This window comes from Juglans microcarpa x Juglans regia, chromosome 1S (genome assembly GCF_004785595.1).
Source record: "Juglans microcarpa x Juglans regia isolate MS1-56 chromosome 1S, Jm3101_v1.0, whole genome shotgun sequence".
NCBI lineage: Eukaryota > Viridiplantae > Streptophyta > Magnoliopsida > Fagales > Juglandaceae > Juglans > Juglans microcarpa x Juglans regia.
The window spans coordinates 25659293-25677063 of NC_054595.1; the positions used below are offsets into that span (position 1 = coordinate 25659293).

The following is a 17771-nucleotide window of genomic DNA, read 5'->3' on the forward strand; positions in this document are numbered from 1 at the left end:
TATAATTTATATGTATTCTGCCTTGAAACATGCACGCGTGTTTACGACCCAAGTGCATTCAATGAATTCATTTGGGTTGTAAAGATCAAATTTTTATCTTACAACTAGCTCGTCAAATTTTTAGCAACTAGACATACAAATTCCTACCATTTCTTGTTCATTGATAATTATGATTGTAGGTTGCCTAGGCTGTTGGGTCACTTTATTCCTTTACCTTGGTAATAACAAATAGTACCACTGCTATTTAATATTGGAGATTTTGAGAAATTTCGAATATAAATTATATGTATAATCTTAATTTTATATCACTTTCTAAATAAATATTTTACTCATATCGTACATAATTTTTTATTTTTTATATTTTATATTTTTGTTTCTTTTACTAAATATGTAATGAATGGAGGATAAATAGAGTAATTTAATTAATTTAAGAGCAATAAAATAGATTAAAAACTAAAAATAATTAAAAATATAATCGTCTTTTCGTGCAAGTCATAGCCATCCAACATGAAAGAATATGAAACATTAATGAAAGGTGCCGCACAATAGCTTTTATTATTTTTATGGGTAGGTGGAGAAGCCAGATGTGGGGGATAATAGCAATGGTAGTTGAGACTGTAGCCGTGTGAGTTATATTATCCATAAATAAATGGAGAAAATTTCAATTATTTTTAAATGTATAAATATATAAGAGTATTAAAGACAATGAGATTTTATAAAAATAAATTTATAAATTAACATTATTTTATGTGATCCGTTAGATTTTTTTATAATAAAATTGACTTTATAATCTAATGACCCATATCAAATTATGTTATTTATAAGATTACTTTTATATAATCCATTTATATCTAAAATATTTTTAAAACTCTATACAAGATCGTGTTATGCAACTAAAAACTAAGCTACTCTTGTCTTTTGCCTTGAAAATTTGATATTTGAGCATGCAAAGTACTAGGGTTCTCCTTTATAATCTAACCCTAGCATGTGAAGCACGATTAGTTTGAGCATACATTCATATGGTTTTTCCTTGTCTCACATTTATGGCTTATTTGAGGTTGCGTTATGAGTTTTAAAAAGTGTTTAAATAGCCTTAAAAATTCTTTAATATAAAAATCAAATTGTTTGAATATTACATATTAAAGTACTTGGTAATCTCAAATAAGCTAAAAAGTATGTTCGTAGAAAATCATCATTTTAGTATTTTTTTCTCAAACGTGCTTTTCTGAATGATGTAGAATGTAATTCGAGTTTTAAAAAAACTGTTAATGAGCAAAAATACTCATACAATTTTAAGAAAATTACAATTTTTAAACTTTCAATGATACAGTCAAAGTTTTTAAAAAATCAAATGATCATATTTTCTACATCAGAAATTATTTTTTTAATTTATTTCCAAATAAATGTATCATGTTTAAAAGTGTTTTAAACACATGATTACTAAACAATGAATAACTTTTTAATAATAGAACTTATTACTCAAGCTATAAACTATATGTACAAACATGCACTTAATTAATCAAGAATAGCGTTGCTGAAAAACAAAAATAAAAAGGTAGATGGACGAACCTATCTTCATTATTAAACTATTTATACTTCACTTCTCTCGATTTTACTAAGAAAATTGAAAGAAAAAAAAAATCAATAGAATTATAGTGCCAGAGCTTCACTTTATTGCGAAAACAATGAGAGGCAATGTAAAATAAACACGAGTAAATCAATCACATGACACATAATGTGGTTCGTCAATGTGCCTATGTTTTCCATTTTATTGTGTTGATGAATTACAAAATATACTTTAGGTTGAAATAAACATTATCCAATCAACCACGCTATTCATAATAAGCATATTTAAGGGTTACTCAGTGGAAGACCTAATTTTCACTTTCTACGATATTCGCTCCAGTGGAGTGTTGAGCAAGTTCCAAGCGAACTCTCTGTTTGATGTTTGCTTAACAAGTCTTGAGCGAGCCACGCGCGTGCGAACTCTCTACCCGATATTCGTTCGAATAACCTATCGTACGAATGTCTAGCAAACTTTATGTTTGGCACTCTTGATTCAAAACAGTGCCAACAATTTTTTTGAAAATCCACTAAAAAATCATAACGCATCTTTGTTAGGTTGGGTAATCAAATCTAGCCAACACACCAACAAACCCCGCTCTAGGGGTGTGCATGTGGCCCGAGCACCGATGGACCCTATTAGGCTGACCCGAACCGACCTGGCTTTTTATCGGGTATTACTTGAGCGGGTCTCCGACCCGACTAAATAACGGGTTTGTGAATTTGTGTCAACCCGTCCGAGAGTATGATTCTCAAACCCTAGCCAGTCGCCGCCCACTCAGCCTCAAGCCCTCCGGCGACCAGTTCCACGTCCTTCTAGCCAACATGGACGCCAATAGCAACGGCACTGTCGAGTTCAACGAACTTGTCCAAGCCGTCTTGCCCGATATTGCACACCAAATTCCCTATTTTGCCCGATATTGCTATTTTGAACAAAAAGAAGAAACTCACAAAAAGGAAAACACAAAAAAGGAAAATGGGCTCTCAAACTTATAGATTTGAGGAGGATTATTCGAGTGATTTCATGAGAACTGAAGGATTCTTGGAGTACTTTCCCGAAAGGCTATGCAGAGAAGAGAAAGGGCTATTTTCCAACCGAAAGGCTTATAGATCTACAAATGAGTGACGTCTCTGACAGAATCCCACTTAAAACAATCTTGATGCTGACCAAAAAGAAGAAGATGAGAGCTTCATCTATGCCGGGCAACTCGTAAATTCACCTATGCTACCCATGGCCCTGCAAACGGCCATTGAGCTCGGCATTTTCAAGATTATGGCCTGAGCAGGTCTTGGATCCAAGCTCTCCTCCTCAAAGATTGTGGTAGAGATGCACACTACCAATCCTGAGGCGCCCCAGATGCTAGACCACATCCTCAAAATGCTGGCGAGCCACTCCATGGTAAGATGCTCAGCGGGTGCTGATGATGCTGGGTTTCTTTACTATGGTAGTGTAAGTCTTCTTATTGACAAGTTGGTGCTGGGCAGCTCGAGAACTTCTCCTTCGATTCTAGATTCCCAAGACCACTTCTCTCTTCCTCTCCTGTGGTTCGTGAATGTGTTTCTGGAAGCATCGAAATGAAAACGTAAAACAATGTTGTTTTTAAAGGTCGGGTCATAGACTCATACGAGTTGGACGGGTTCGACCCGATTTGGTTTTGTTCAGATCAGTTTGGCGTGTTAATTAAAATCATTCGGGTCGGGTCGGGTCGGGTCGGGTCGGGTCGGTCTCAAACTCGTGTTTAACTGCTCGGGTTGCAGGCCTAGCCCGCTCCACAAACCCAACACACTCCTCCCTGTCTATAGAATCTATGTTTTCTTTATATTTTTTTTTCTTTATTAGATAGCACGAAGGTCAATCCATTACGTTGCATGTGTCGTCTTCGATTCATATGCACGCCATCTTTGAAGTCAAGGACCAAAGATCCAAAATATTTGATGAATGGTCATGAGATTCATGCGTCGTTTAAATGTAGAGTGAGTTTTACACTCTAATACTATGCATCATCCTCTCCCTTCGCTGATACCGTGACTCGCACATCCTAAATGCCACCAAGCACCTAATCTACATGAGTTTACTACATACCTAAAATTTTATGGCTTTCCCTCCAAATTGGAGTCGTCATTCTCCAAATCCTTTTTCTTGTATTTAAGATTATAGTAAAAACTATGTTTTATTTACTCAGCGTCCCATCAAAATAATATATATATATATATATTTACTCGGTGCCATGCATGCATGGGATCATGGTTGTTAAGCGAAGCACCTAGATTATAGCCCAACAAAACGCTTAATGGTATCACGTTCATCAAATGATGTGACAAAAGTCATCGGCCCCTATTTCATATCTCGGTATAAAAGCAAGAAAGTAAGCATTATCAGATTTGGCGGCGTTATTTTAATCAGGGGAGGTGATGTAACGTAGAATTGCCTTTGGAATTGATGTTACCTTTATTCCAGTCTTTGTCTACACAACTTTTAGACGTCGATTGTTGGAAACTTCATTCCCGTCCATTATGTATTTACTTTTTTCTTTTCGGTATGAAAATGATAGATAGATTATTTTTTTTACAGTATTTTATATAATTATATTTTAAATGAGTGATCATTTTATAAAACAGTTTATAAAAATTACCATTACTTTGCATAACTATCGTTAATTTAAAATATAATTATATAAAATATCGAAAAAAAATTATGCATATATCATTACTTTTTACACACACACATATATGCATACTAACTAATGGAATGTTAAAAAAAAAAAAAAAAAAAAACTAGCTCCATTAGAGAAAAAATCAACTAATTTACATTTGAGCTAAACTAATCCTGATCTACATCTAACTTTAACTCTTCATCCTCCTAAACTTTTTTTTTTATTCTTTATTGTTAATTAGCTAGTGCATGAACAAAATATATAAGTATTAAAATACTCTGGTAACATACTCTTTTTTTTTTTTTTAATATTTTGATTTTTGTTTTTTATGTATTTTTTTTTTTCATTTTGAATTTGGATAGACACGTTATAATATATTAAAGATTATTGCAAAGATGTAAATATATGAGATATTACAAATTTATTTAGTAGTTAGAAGAAGTAAATGTAATTTTTCTAATATAAATACAAAAATATATTTAAATGATATAAATAAATAATAGATAAACTGATGTATGATGTATAATACGTTGTAAAAATCATTAGCTATAATAGATAAAGTAAGTTTTTGTTAGGTAAAATAGATAAAAGTCTATCTAAACCATTCAAGATGCTCTAAAGTCTTCTCCCATTGCATTGATTCAATGGCATTCTCATATTAATATATTAATATATTATTACTTGTATTCCGTAGTAATAATAATAATAATAATAATAATAATAATAATAATAATAATAATAATAATAATCGATGAAATGGCATGCATTTGGTGGAGGCTTTATCTGCTTGCTTGCCGTTTGAGAAATTCAAAACGACTAAAAATAAATTAATCAGCTTCTTCGAAAGTTCAGCCAAGTCCAACCACGCATCAAGAAACCTTTTGGCTACCGATACACGACTTTTCTACCAACTTCATGAATTTATTTTTGAAACATGACACATTCAATTATCAAATAAATAACAAAATTAAAAAGGACTAACGATCCAAATAACATATATACTACCTTAGGATTACTTGTAATTGGCTCCTTTTCATTGTTATATATCTTCTTTGTGCATAACAAACAAATAAGGTCTGTTTTATTTTCACAAACAATCTAATTTCATCTAATTATTATAATTTTATCAAAATTTTAAATAAAATATAAAAAATAATTTAATTTTTTTAAATTTTTTAAATTTTTTAAATTTTTTAAATTTTTAAAAAACTTAATATTATAAAATAATATTTTAATAATATTTTGCTCAATTTTCATCCATATGTAATCAAAATGCGTTGTTAACTAATATTTGTCATATTTATTATCGATAACAAATGAGGCGCCATTAGAGACTCTCACGCTCGAGTCAATACTTGTCATCTCCGAGCTCAAGTTATTGACCCATTCTAATTCTACTTTTAATAAATCATACTGATCAACTACCAGATTTAACCAAAAATAAAAAATATATTTTTAAGTATGTTTGTTAATAAATCCGACGTATTAATAATGTGGAAGTTTTAGATATAAGTTAGTACAAACTATCAATATTTTGTTATAATTATAATAAAATTCATAATAAATATATGTTTACATGTTAGTTTATAAATAATAAAATTAAAAAAAAATAATATTTTCAATTATAGAGCGTATAATTCATGCATACTTCATTTGAAAAAAAATGAATTAGTATGTGATTCAAATAAAAATTTTAATTTTTAAATAATATATTTACTTTTTTTAAATAATACACGCTAAAATTATATATATCATTATTCATTAAAAAAATAGATTTAGGCTTAGTTTGGATATTTTGAGCCATTCTCATAATACCTCATTACTATTAATTATTTTATTATTATTTTTTACCCATTTTTACTATTATTGAATATTCTATTATTAAATTTTTATTACTTTTTTACTACTATTTACAGAATATTTGAAAATACATAATTAACCAAACGCAACCTAAATTGCATAAGAGCATCTTCATTGAATATGTAAATCAATGAAGAGTTTGGCTAATAGACTTAAAAAATAGTTTATATTGGATTATGTAACTTCAAAATGATATGACTTTTAACTACAATAATTTTTTATTGATGGTTATATTTGGTGTTCATTGTAGCTAGACCAAATTGGTTAAAAAATATTTTCAGGTACTTGTTATTTCATTTGATTTTCTTCTGCACCATTTCTCTATTTCTTATTTCGTACCTTTATTTTTATTCTGCACCATTTATTTTGTTTCAAAGTTTTTTGTTTTTGTCTGTTATTGATAGGTTCAATCTTTTGGATTTAGGTTTTTTTATTTTATTTTATTTTTTTTAGATTTGTGTTTTATTATTTTAACTAATAAATAATAATCTAATATGAAAATAAGTTTTGAGTGAAATAAAAAAATATAAAATTATCTCATATTATATAAATTTTATATTTACATTTGTATAATTTAAGACTCGATACGTTTGGATGATAAAGTATAAATTCATTTCAACTTATCATTATAATTTTTTTAAATTATAATATAAAATATAATAAATAATTTAATTTTTTTTAAATTTTAAAATAATAATAATATTAAAAAATAATATTATAATAATATTTTATCAACTCAGCGTCCAAATCTAACCTAATGCTCCCAGGCGTCAGAGTAGGGATAAACACGAATTAGTTTATTATTAGTTTGAAAAAAATAGTAAAAGAGGGATAGTAGTTCACGTGTTTGGGTTAGATTTCATTTAGGAATTGACGTGAAAAGGGGTGGGGACTGAGGTGCGGTATGCTGGTGGGAGAAAAGCCGCGTCAACTTGAAGCAGCCTCCAGGTGGGACAGACGCCTTTTATAAACAAACAACAAAAGACCAGTGCGCACCACACGCTTTTTGGTTTGACAATATACCGAGCTGTTCAGAATCGAAAGCGTGGCAAGTTATCATTACGGCATTATCATGTTCTTTTTTTAACGATAAATAATATTTAAAGTTGTGTAATCGTCTTTTTTAAAAATATATATATATATATATAAAATACATATAAAAATTAATCTAGTCATGAGTTTGGACCAACTCGAATGACTAGATTTTCTTTCTATTGTTTAAATAAAATCTTGTACATCAACCACTTGGTTTGGGAAGGGGAATTACTAGCAAGAGGCCCATGCCCTCAATAATTGTTCTTGTTTTGGGCTCCATGGGCTTCGCATTGATGCCTAGCACAAACAACTTAAAACTCTCACGTGGTCAGGTGTAAATATTGATTTAAATGCACAGATTATTATTATTATTATTTTGAAATAAATATATGCTTAAACAGTGGTGGGTCAAATAAATAATCATAACCCACCCCCAAAAGCATGATTAAAGGCCTTAAATGGAGATAACCTGGCCCAAGATAGACCTGGCGAGATGCTTCACGTGAGATGGAAATCAAATGATAACAAAGGCAGGCAGGACCTCAATCAGAAACAGATAGATCTAGTACAGTTTCATAATCAAAGGTTTCCCCTCACAATCCAACAAATAAAAAGGTAAAAAATTTAAAAACATCGATATCTAAATATATAGGAAAAATTATTATCATCAGTTACTATTCACCACCCCACACCTCACACTTTAAGAAAAACACTCTCACACCTTCTAAAAACAACACCAAATTTTATGAAAAAGCTATAAGTATAAAATGTGTGAGTGAATAGTAAATAATATATAGCATTCCTATTTTTATATATACATATATATATATATATATATATATATATATATAAACCGAGGTTTAAGGGTGACTTCTACATAACTACCTAACTCCACTGAAAGATGCTACGTGTCGTGTGATCTATACAAGACATATTTCCATCTAGATTGTCAGCATCAAGTGATAGACTACACAATGAACATAAATATTCAGAATTTTCCTTACAAATTCCCTGAAAATAAATCGTTAAAACTCATATCTTGATTATTCGGGTAGAATAATAATATTGTAGGTTTGAAAACAGTTTCAGATTCTGCAAAGTTGGTAGAGAGTTGCATTAAAAAGAGATAAAGTGAGATTCCGATCAGTTTTTGAAAAAAAGAAACCACAGCTATGCAAAAAGAGAGAGCCCTGATCCCATACTTGCCTGGCCAAAAGAAATTCATATAGCTCGATGATTCTCGGAATGTTGGCGTTGTTTAAGACATGCCATCATTGCATTTGCTGCTCCTCATGTTGCTTTTGCTTTTGCTGATTTATTTAAAGCAAGTGGACAAAAACATTTATGAATTACTCAGACATAAACACACACTAATCATATGTAGGATTGTCTGCTACAAATTAGTGCGATTCAGTCATCCCAATGGCGATTTCACCTGAACCCATGTCCCGAAACCCGATTGATTTCCGTGCCCCGCCACCTTCTCCTATAGCCTCTGGCCGCCGATCGACTGTCACCAATGACGACATTTTCACCGAATTCCTCCACCACTCGCTACGTGTCCCCGACCTCGCCTTACCCGATAAGGCTTTTCCCCGCCAGCACTTCATCGAAAGCCCCCCGGTAATTGATTTCCTATCCTTGGATTCCAAGGAAAGCGATTCAATACAGAAGATTTTGGTTTCTTTGTCCGGTATTGGATGCTTTCAGCTAGTGAATCATGGGATCCCTCCGGAAACTTTTGGTGCGGCATCGGCGGCTGCCGCCGGACTTTTCCATCATGTCCCACTGGAAAAGAAGGCAGTGGTGACGAGGTCATTGGAAAGGTTGTATGGTTTTGAGGAAGGTCATGGAGAGGAGGGTGAGAGTGATGAATTGAGTGAAGAGTTTGTGTGGTCATGTAGAGATGAAGATTTGAAGTTGCGAATGGAGGGAATTTGGCCTGTTGGATATTCAAATTTCAGGTATTAACTGACTGCTTTGTCTTGAATATGTTTTTTTTGGCACTTGTGGGCATCGTTAATTATTTTGTCTGCGATTTAAAAAAAATTAAATAAAAATCAATTTCGTTGCCCTATGATTTTGGAAATGATTTTTATCAGCATTTGACCCTATGTTTATGACAACAAATTATGAAACAATATCTCATGCCATACTTCTTGTAATCTTGAAGCGAGAAAATGGAAACCCTGCTGTTGGAGATAGAAAAGGTTGCTGAGAAAATTCTACAAGTCCTCTGGGAAAATTTTCTCAGAAAATCAGTTTTTGGAAATGATATGATTCTACAGCAACAACTTGGGTCAGGGTCAGACTCAGTATGTTGTGTCTACAAGCACCGCAGAAACGTACCAGCTGGTCGGTGGTATGATGTGATTAGGATGATGATGAGGGGTACTGATTTCTCTCATACCCTGTGTTTACATATATGTGATGGATCTTCAGAGTTTCAAGTGTACTCCAAGAAAGGTTGGATTTCTTTAAGCCCAGAGAAAGGTGCTCTGATAATCACTGTCGGAGACCAAATCCAGGTAAATTTGCTTGGCTAAAGTTGCAGATTTATAGTTGTTATTATGTCTGTGGAACTTTAGACCGTGGTAGGCCTACCAAACAACAAAAGCTTGGAAAACACGGAACCATATCTTTTGCCATAGAGAGCGTAAAAAGGCCATGATATCGACTATTGACATAGCATAAATACATTGCAATACAGACTATTGACATAGCATAAATACATTGCAATACATTGCACAAGTTGCTGGCTAGAAGCCATTTGCTGCAACATGATTGTGAAAAATCTGACCAAAAACAAAAGTTGTCGTAGCTGGAGGAGTTTTTGGACAGCTATATATATAATCATCAAAATATGAAATAATTTCATCAAGTTAATGGGGAAAATGATGGAAATTTGTACTTACCTCTCACTCTTTCCATCTCTCAATCAACATGTGTGGTCTCGTTATAGTAATCATATATATATATATATATATATATATATATATTCCACTTTTCCTATTGCAGGCATTGAGTGGTGGGCATTACAAGCATGTGATAGGAAGGCCAATCTTTAAGGATGAGAAAGAGGACTGTATATCAATGGCTTTCCTCTGTTCCCCTCCAAGCTCCACCACAGCCAGTTACTCCAAAACCAGCAGGGGGAATAGGGCCATTTCACTGAGTCAACAAGCCTTGGTGGCTTTAATTTTGACTTTTTTATACCATTTTTTTGTTTACATTTACAAGAAGTTTTGATGTTGCCATCACTGCATCAATCTCTTTGCAATTATACATCAATTTTCATTTTTTTCATTGAATGACACCTCATAATATATATGTTTTATACCTTAAGTTTTGTCATCCTTAATTACGCCTGCCATATGATATTATTCTAAGCGCTCGTCATTTAAGCCGTGCATATATGGTCTTTCGGGCTGGTAAACTTAAACCAGCCCACTCCCAGAGAGAATTTCCGATGCCAGATTTGTACAGTAAACGTGTTGCAAATGAAGGAAACATGCACAAGGAGCCCATTCCAAGGAGGATATAGCAAGGAGCTGGAGGCCCAATACTTGCCTTGAAAGTGGGCTTCGATTGACGGAGAGATATCGAATATTCTTTAGGAGGCCTGCAACGTAATATCTAAACAGGCCTGCACAAGGGGTCCGCTTTTGATATCAAAGCAGGGGCTATTCAATATGCTTCCATGGGCCTCCTTTGATATCCAAGCAGCACTCAAATTCCCTTTTTAACCTGCATTCGATGTCGTCGCAAGTAAATTAGTAAAATTACTGTCTGCGTTTTTTTGTAAATTTGTTCACTGAAAAATCACTTTAAATAGTTCCCTTAATATCTTAAAGCTCTCAATTCTTCCAAATACCAATTTGTAGAGCAAGTATTATTAATTAGAAGTGCACAGGGTTTTTGTTTTTTTGGTTACTTGAAGTGCACAAGTTCAACAAAGCAAGATATATATATATATATATATGTATACAGAGTTATTTTATTTTTAGGCTGTTACGTAGAACACACTATTCATATTATTTAAATTATAAGATTTGATTTGTAATATTTAAATTTAAAAATTTATGTTTAAAATTAAATTATATTAAATAAATACTTTATTAATTTTGTTTTAAATAGAATTTTTCGTATATATAATGGTCGTGCATGGTTAACAACTCATAAATTTACGGTCAAATTAAGGCTATAAAACAGTTGATTAAATACCTCTATATAATCCTGAACTGGAACCCACCCATCACCACTCCACTAAAATAATACAAGTAACAGTACCAAAATAGTCCACAACATCTGTGCACCGTCGGGTCATTCTAGTCCCAAATTAAATCACTAAATCCTCCCCTCCCAACTCCATAGTCCCCTTTATATACCACTACCATTCCCTTCCCACATTCGCCTCTCATACCCAATATCCTCTCTCTCTCTCTCTCTCTCTCTCTCTAAAAAGGAGAAGAAAATATCTCACTCTCTCAAAAACATAGTAGAAATGGAGCCAAACGTGCAAGTGATAGCGAAGAGAATATGGAGTATAGTACGTGTGGCTTTCTTCATGACGAGAAAAGGCATATCAAAGAGGAAGCTAATGCTCGACCTCAACATGGTGATGAAGCGTGGCAAGATCGCCGGCAAAGCCATCAGCAACCTCATGTTCCACCACCACCACGCTTCTAATTCGGCTGCCCCGCGTGAGTACGAGTTCAGCTGCAGCAACACCCCTAGCTACGCCTTCCACCTCAACAACAAGCGCCGCCACCACAGCCACAGCCACTTCTTCGCTTGCGCCCAAGAGCCCGTGACCCTGGACGATGACACGGCCACTGTGAATGCCGTTAAGGCTGTGCTGTTGGAGATGCTGAACAACAACGAATCTGTGGCAGTGGAGGCGTCACCGGCCCTGCCGGGCTTCGGGCGGAGCCCCATGCAGGCGAGGCAGCTAAGGATAACCGACTCACCGTTCCCGTTGAGGGACGCCGACGAGGACCCCCATGTGGACAAGGCTGCCGAAGAGTTCATAGAGAGGTTTTACAAGCAGCTGAAGCAGCAAAAGAGAACCTCGGAGTGAAGAAGTATCTCGAGTCGGTATAATTCGATGAACAAGTTCGGGCATGCAATTAAGAGAGCTTCGTGATATACTTTACGGCTATATATATATATATATATATGTGTGTGTGTGTGTATATATGGGATGCCCTGATCTAATCTCTATGTTGTTGTTCATATCACAACAAAATAATCTATATGAATTAAGTTTTCCTAGTGTTTTCCTATATGCAATTGATCAAAACTCTGCATGTCCCGGACTCCCGATCTTAATTGGGAACCATATTAGAGATCGAAAGCACGTACAACCATGAAGATCATCGTAAGGAATTGGCAGCCATGCACGCTCGATCTATTTATATAACCATTTTGGTAAATTAAATATCACTGTGGTACGTAGAGTATTATCAAATGAGCAATGCTTTGTGATTTGTATTCGGTTAATTAACCTGATTTTATCCAAGGTGCTATAGAATTGCAACGCTTTAATTTACAGCCAAAACATCATGAACATCCGGTCTCCACTAAGGACATGTACATCCCGATATGATTCCACTATGTTAAAGTGAACCTAGAGAGCTGGTCCCTTCCAAAACATATTAATAACCTTTTTTAGTACCCCATGGTTTTCCTTTTCATTTTTGTTTTTAGTTTTCTTTTGCGTGTCCTTTTAACTTTTGGGGTTTCCAAGTTTTATAGGAAACCTCTTTACTGTTTTGGTTAATAATTGGTTGAAAGGCATCGATCCTTAACTAAGCGTTCGTTTAACAGGCGGCACTGGTATTTTATTAACGTTTGAACGAGATCCTCAAAATCCAAATTAATCTTATTTATTGCTTAGTGGCCCTTTTAACAAAACTCTAGCAAGGCCGACCAGTCATCGACTCATCGGGGACGTTGATCTAAGCATCATCGAAGATCATGATGATCATCGCGAATCCAAAAAATAGTTTTCAAAGACTAAACTGGCTACGTATGCACCCTTGGATTGCGCGCTATTGTTGAATCTAATTGATCTATTGCATGAAATTATATATCAATTGTCTCAAAAATTTAAATTGATGTGAAGAGGTATATACATATATATATATTATTATATTCTTAAAAGCTGTTACTACTGTTTTTATTGATCTAAACACATTAATTTCAATTAATTGTACATCTATTTTTTTCCTGCACGGTTCTGTATTATGCAATAACTCTGAATAATTTTCTTGAAACTCATTCTGTTAACAATATATATTTTTGGAATTGACATAAGCTGGACCGGGGCTGATATCTTATTATAAATAAAAAAAATGTCATTGATCATTAATTTTTCAATTTTCCCTTGATAAAAGATTTTCCATACAATAAGATGCAACACTTCTCGAAACTATATATATATATATATATATATATATATATATATATGTAGAATAATCAAAGTGTTCAAAATATATTTTCTCGTACGTATAACAGTGCTTTATAATTTTTATGCCTTTTGTTAATGAATTTCTTAAATTATTATTTTTTGAATGCTAAACCAATTACGATACATGCATGCATGCACGTGTCGTTTACTTAATTAATTAGTGGCTAGTTGCTAGCTAGTTTGACCAGATCATAATATCTGCTACGTACAACGTACGTACGCCGATATATGATCGATCGAGCTAGAGATCCAGGTAAATTAAAGATCGATTAAACAAGCTAGCTAGGCAGACATATATCCCTGATTGATTCGTGTTATATATACGACATATCTTTACAGTTGTACTCCAACATATATATTGTTCATCCATATATATATATATATATGCGTCGTTGCGGCCTACTCGATCGATCGTTTTAACTTTTTCATACATGAAAAGTAGCATATAACACGCCAAAAGCCAAAAGTTTAGGTGAAGTATTAGGTCATGAAAATAATTAGACATTGAGGGAAACTGCGAGACAGATGTCACCTTTGGAACTCACATTTAACTTCCTTAGTTAATTTGATGTGATTCATGATGCATGTACTCGTACGTACGTACTGTAAATTATGCTCAATCACAGTTTGATACTTATCATCAATTAATATTATTATTAATATTATTCCACGAAATCAATGTACATTTTAATTAACTAATAAGTTAATTAATTTGCTCGGATGCAGCCACCTGCATTTATTTGAAACTAATAAAAGTTTTCACATAATTAAGGCTGCTTGAGATTTGAGGAGATTTATATCTTCTAAGCATGCATGCATGTCGTCTATATTATATATATGTCTCGATCGTTCGTAATTATGACATCTTTGTCATTTTAGTGATTGCAGATCGAAGCTGCATGCTAGCTAATCACAGAAAATTGCATGCTAGCTCTAATGTGAATATGGCAGGAGGGATAAGGAATTATATCATTTTCACCAATTAATTAGTAACGTATATTTTTATGGAATATATTGTGCAATTAATTAATTTGTCGTGACGTTTTAAAAATTAAATTTGTCGTAATATAACATTCAGAAATAATATATATATAATTCACGTTGTGTACCAAAAAATGGTTACCTTCAGCCAAATTTCTGTTGTAATTAGCTAGCTGGCCCCATTAAATATTGTAATTCATGCTCAGCAATCTTTTTTTTTTGGGTCCTGCAATCTCAACCCTACTCTGAATGCTTGGTTTTTATTTTTTATCCTTCGTTTTCTTTTACGTCTCAATTTCTTAGGTTTTATTATAGATTAGGCCATCAGACCAATATATTTGTAGTTTAGCTACATTAATAATATTCTTTCATGGATATTAATTTCTTTTGGTTTGGTAATTAATCCTGCATGCAGGGCCGTCCTTCTCGAATTGGAAATGTTATTATCAGTATAAGGAAGTGCTACAAAAGTAAATCTATAAATTCAAACTAACACCACTAATTAACATGATATGTTAGATCCAATAGTAACTTTATATCAGGACACATTAGTTTACCAATATACTTTTATAAAGTTTTTGTCTATGTATATCCTTGTTCAATGTTTGATGTCTCTGTATGTTTTGCCTCTCTGGTTTGCAGTCTTGCAATTAAAGCTCTCCCATGTGGAAAACGATCATCGGATCCAGCTCCTTTTTTCCCTCTTAAAAGGCAAAAACCATGCCACTAGAAAAAAAAAATGAAATGCCTTTTTATTTTGAAATAATTTCGGCATTTTCGAAGTACCATTGCAGTTTATAAATAAGAAACATATTTACAAGCTCGTTTACTGACACACCTAACTAAACATAATATCAATTAATTATATTACAAGAAAACTACTTATTTGTAACCAGTTTTTTTTACTAACATAATTATTTCTTATTAAAATGAGTTAAATTTTATCATAAATAATTATTATCATCACAAATGCTCGTTTTCTCGTAGAGTCGATTGATTGATCGAAAAAAGGGTACCATGCGCTCGCAAGACTGCCAACAGAAAACCATGAGCTCGGAAGGCAACTTGAAGGTGGGGGGAAGGAGGCCAATAAAGGACTAGGACTAGGGCTTTGTGAAAAGCTTCGAGTTTCTTTAGTCTCCCACTAACAAAAAGAGCTCGTAATAATAATAATTCAAATCATGCTTGCTTGCTTTCCTTTCCCGACTAAATTGTGCACGTGACAATACTTTCCACGTGCCATACAAATGAACATAAATTTACACTAAGACCTCATTTGATTACATAAACCATCTCATCTCATCTAATCATTATAACATTTTCAAACTCTCGTACAAAATATAATAAACAATTCAATTTTTTAAAATTTTAAAATAAAAATAATTTAAAAAATTTATATTCTTATAATATTTTATTTAGCTCTCAACTTTTAACTTATCTGTGTAATCAAACGAAGCCTAAAACAATCACAATGAATGTTTATTTAATTTGGAATAATTAAAGCTTTCTAAAATTTGGGTCTATATATAATAATTGGGGGTACATCGATCGTTGTAGTACTGTAATACTAATTTTAAGATGAGGCCCCATTTAAGAGCCAATAAGTATTCAAAAATGTTAGGGGAAAGAAAAAAAAAATAAACAAAAATATTGTTTTATTATCTGATTGGATGGAAATAATTTATTTGCATGCATAACTATATAAAAGGAAGGAAAGCCTCTTGCTTGGCTTGGTGTAGGAAATTAGGTTTATGGTAAAATAAGGTGACTTTGTCGGGATTTGCATCTTACAAAAAGCCAAGTACTCCACACATCGACCCCCAAAAAAGGTGTTGGTGGAGTGCAAGGGAAATTAACTGCTAAATAATTGAGTTATTAACCCATGCATTAATTCTCTCTCTCTCTCTCTCTAATGTGTTAACATGAATAGAAACAATATCTTTTCAAGTTCGAATACCAATCAAATAATGTTACATGTATTTATAATTTTACGTGCAAAATTTATTCTTAAATAGAATTAGTATTTCTCATACCAATTTGAGTGTATTAATTTGTAGAACTTAAGTGAGAGGGATGTAATTTAAGTTTTACAGTATTTATTACTATTTGTATGAACTTTTTAGACTACATTTATTACTATTTCTCGTATTGAAAAAAAAAACTTGAGGAAATCTTATTTCAAATATTTTTTTACTATTTTTTGGCCATATAAACAAAGTGAATATTCCTGAATAAGTTGTTGACGACATGACATGCCTTGGATTTGTGACCTTTGGCATGCCATGCACGTTTTTAATGAAATTCTTAAAAAAGGAAAAAAAAAAAAAAAAAAAAACAGTTCCATCACTTTAAGCTTAAACATTGGACAAATCGGAACTTAACACGTATTAATCTCAAGTCAGACTAATAAGAAAAGCAGCTTTTATTGCCTTTTTTATTTTTTTTCTCCCTAAAAAAGCAGTTTTTCTGTCTTTTATTTGCCTGACGAAGAAGAGAGTTGCAGTAGAAAAAAAAAAAAGTTAAAATTGTCTCCTTTTTGGTTTCAACAATATAATGCTCGTTAAAGTAGCTTTGAAGCACATGGTTTTTGTGCATTTTATTTTTTATGACGTAAAGCTTAAAACATATAGTTATGATATCTTAATGCCTTTATACAACACATTATTTACATGAAATAGTTTATCATTTATACGATATAATTTAATCTGTAAGATTTAAATTACATATAAATAGTGTATGGAGTAAAAATATATAAATTATATATAAATCTGTACCATATAAATAGTGTATGGTGTAAAAATATATAAATTGAGTTACTCTAAAACATATGGTGCTTTACTTTTGGTGTCAGGGAATAGAAGTGGCAATTCACGACCTTAAATCAGGAGACTCGAATCATCTGGACCAAAATCCAACCAATTTGCCCATTCAATTAAGCCCAGCCGAGCCCAGCCCAACCAATCTGCTGCTTATGATGTTGTTTGAATTTACAACCAGCTCTTTACCTTCAACCCAGAGACGATGATTGGGCTTTTGCGATAAAATATTACAGCGGGCCTAAGAACTATTAGCACGAATGCCGACGAGTTAAAAAGTAGCAAACAAAGACATTCGCCCACCGTGGGGCTCGAACCCACGACCACAAGGTTAAGAGCCTTGCGCTCTACCGGCTGAGCTAGACGGGCTTTTGCTTACAATCCTAAAAT

General features: G+C 32.9%; 2 protein-coding genes and 1 non-coding gene across 3 annotated transcripts; 2 read left to right on the forward strand and 1 right to left on the reverse strand.

Annotated features, from left to right (window-relative positions):
- The first annotated feature begins 7959 nt into the window (after nt 1–7959).
- LOC121247711 (1-aminocyclopropane-1-carboxylate oxidase-like) lies at nt 7960–10455 on the forward strand. The gene is made up of 3 exons (XM_041146124.1): nt 7960–9076; nt 9286–9640; nt 10131–10455. The coding sequence occupies exons 1-3, from the start codon at nt 8535–8537 to the stop codon at nt 10359–10361; spliced, it is 1128 nt and encodes a 375-aa protein (XP_041002058.1). The 5' UTR covers nt 7960–8534; the 3' UTR covers nt 10362–10455.
- A 1161-nt stretch (nt 10456–11616) lies between these two features.
- On the forward strand, nt 11617–12192 carry LOC121247456. The gene has a single exon (XM_041145802.1). It carries the CDS (start codon nt 11617–11619, stop codon nt 12190–12192), a length of 576 nt encoding a protein of 191 aa, XP_041001736.1.
- A 5485-nt stretch (nt 12193–17677) lies between these two features.
- Nucleotides 17678–17750, reverse strand: TRNAK-CUU. Its single transcript has one exon. It is a non-coding gene; the product is annotated as a tRNA-Lys (tRNA).
- Between the last annotated feature and the right edge of the window lie 21 nt (nt 17751–17771).

What these genes read in the sequence shown, in the direction of transcription:
- LOC121247456 (XM_041145802.1), top strand. Translation starts at nt 11,617, where the DNA reads ATGGAGCCAAACGTGCAAGTGATAGCGAAGAGAATATGGAGTATAGTA.
- LOC121247711 (XM_041146124.1), top strand. Translation starts at nt 8,535, where the DNA reads ATGGCGATTTCACCTGAACCCATGTCCCGAAACCCGATTGATTTCCGT. An exon ending in GTTGGATATTCAAATTTCAG is followed by an intron (nt 9,077 to 9,285) that starts GTATTAACTGAC and finishes GTAATCTTGAAG; the next exon opens with CGAGAAAATGGAAACCCTGC. An exon ending in CTGTCGGAGACCAAATCCAG is followed by an intron (nt 9,641 to 10,130) that starts GTAAATTTGCTT and finishes TTCCTATTGCAG; the next exon opens with GCATTGAGTGGTGGGCATTA.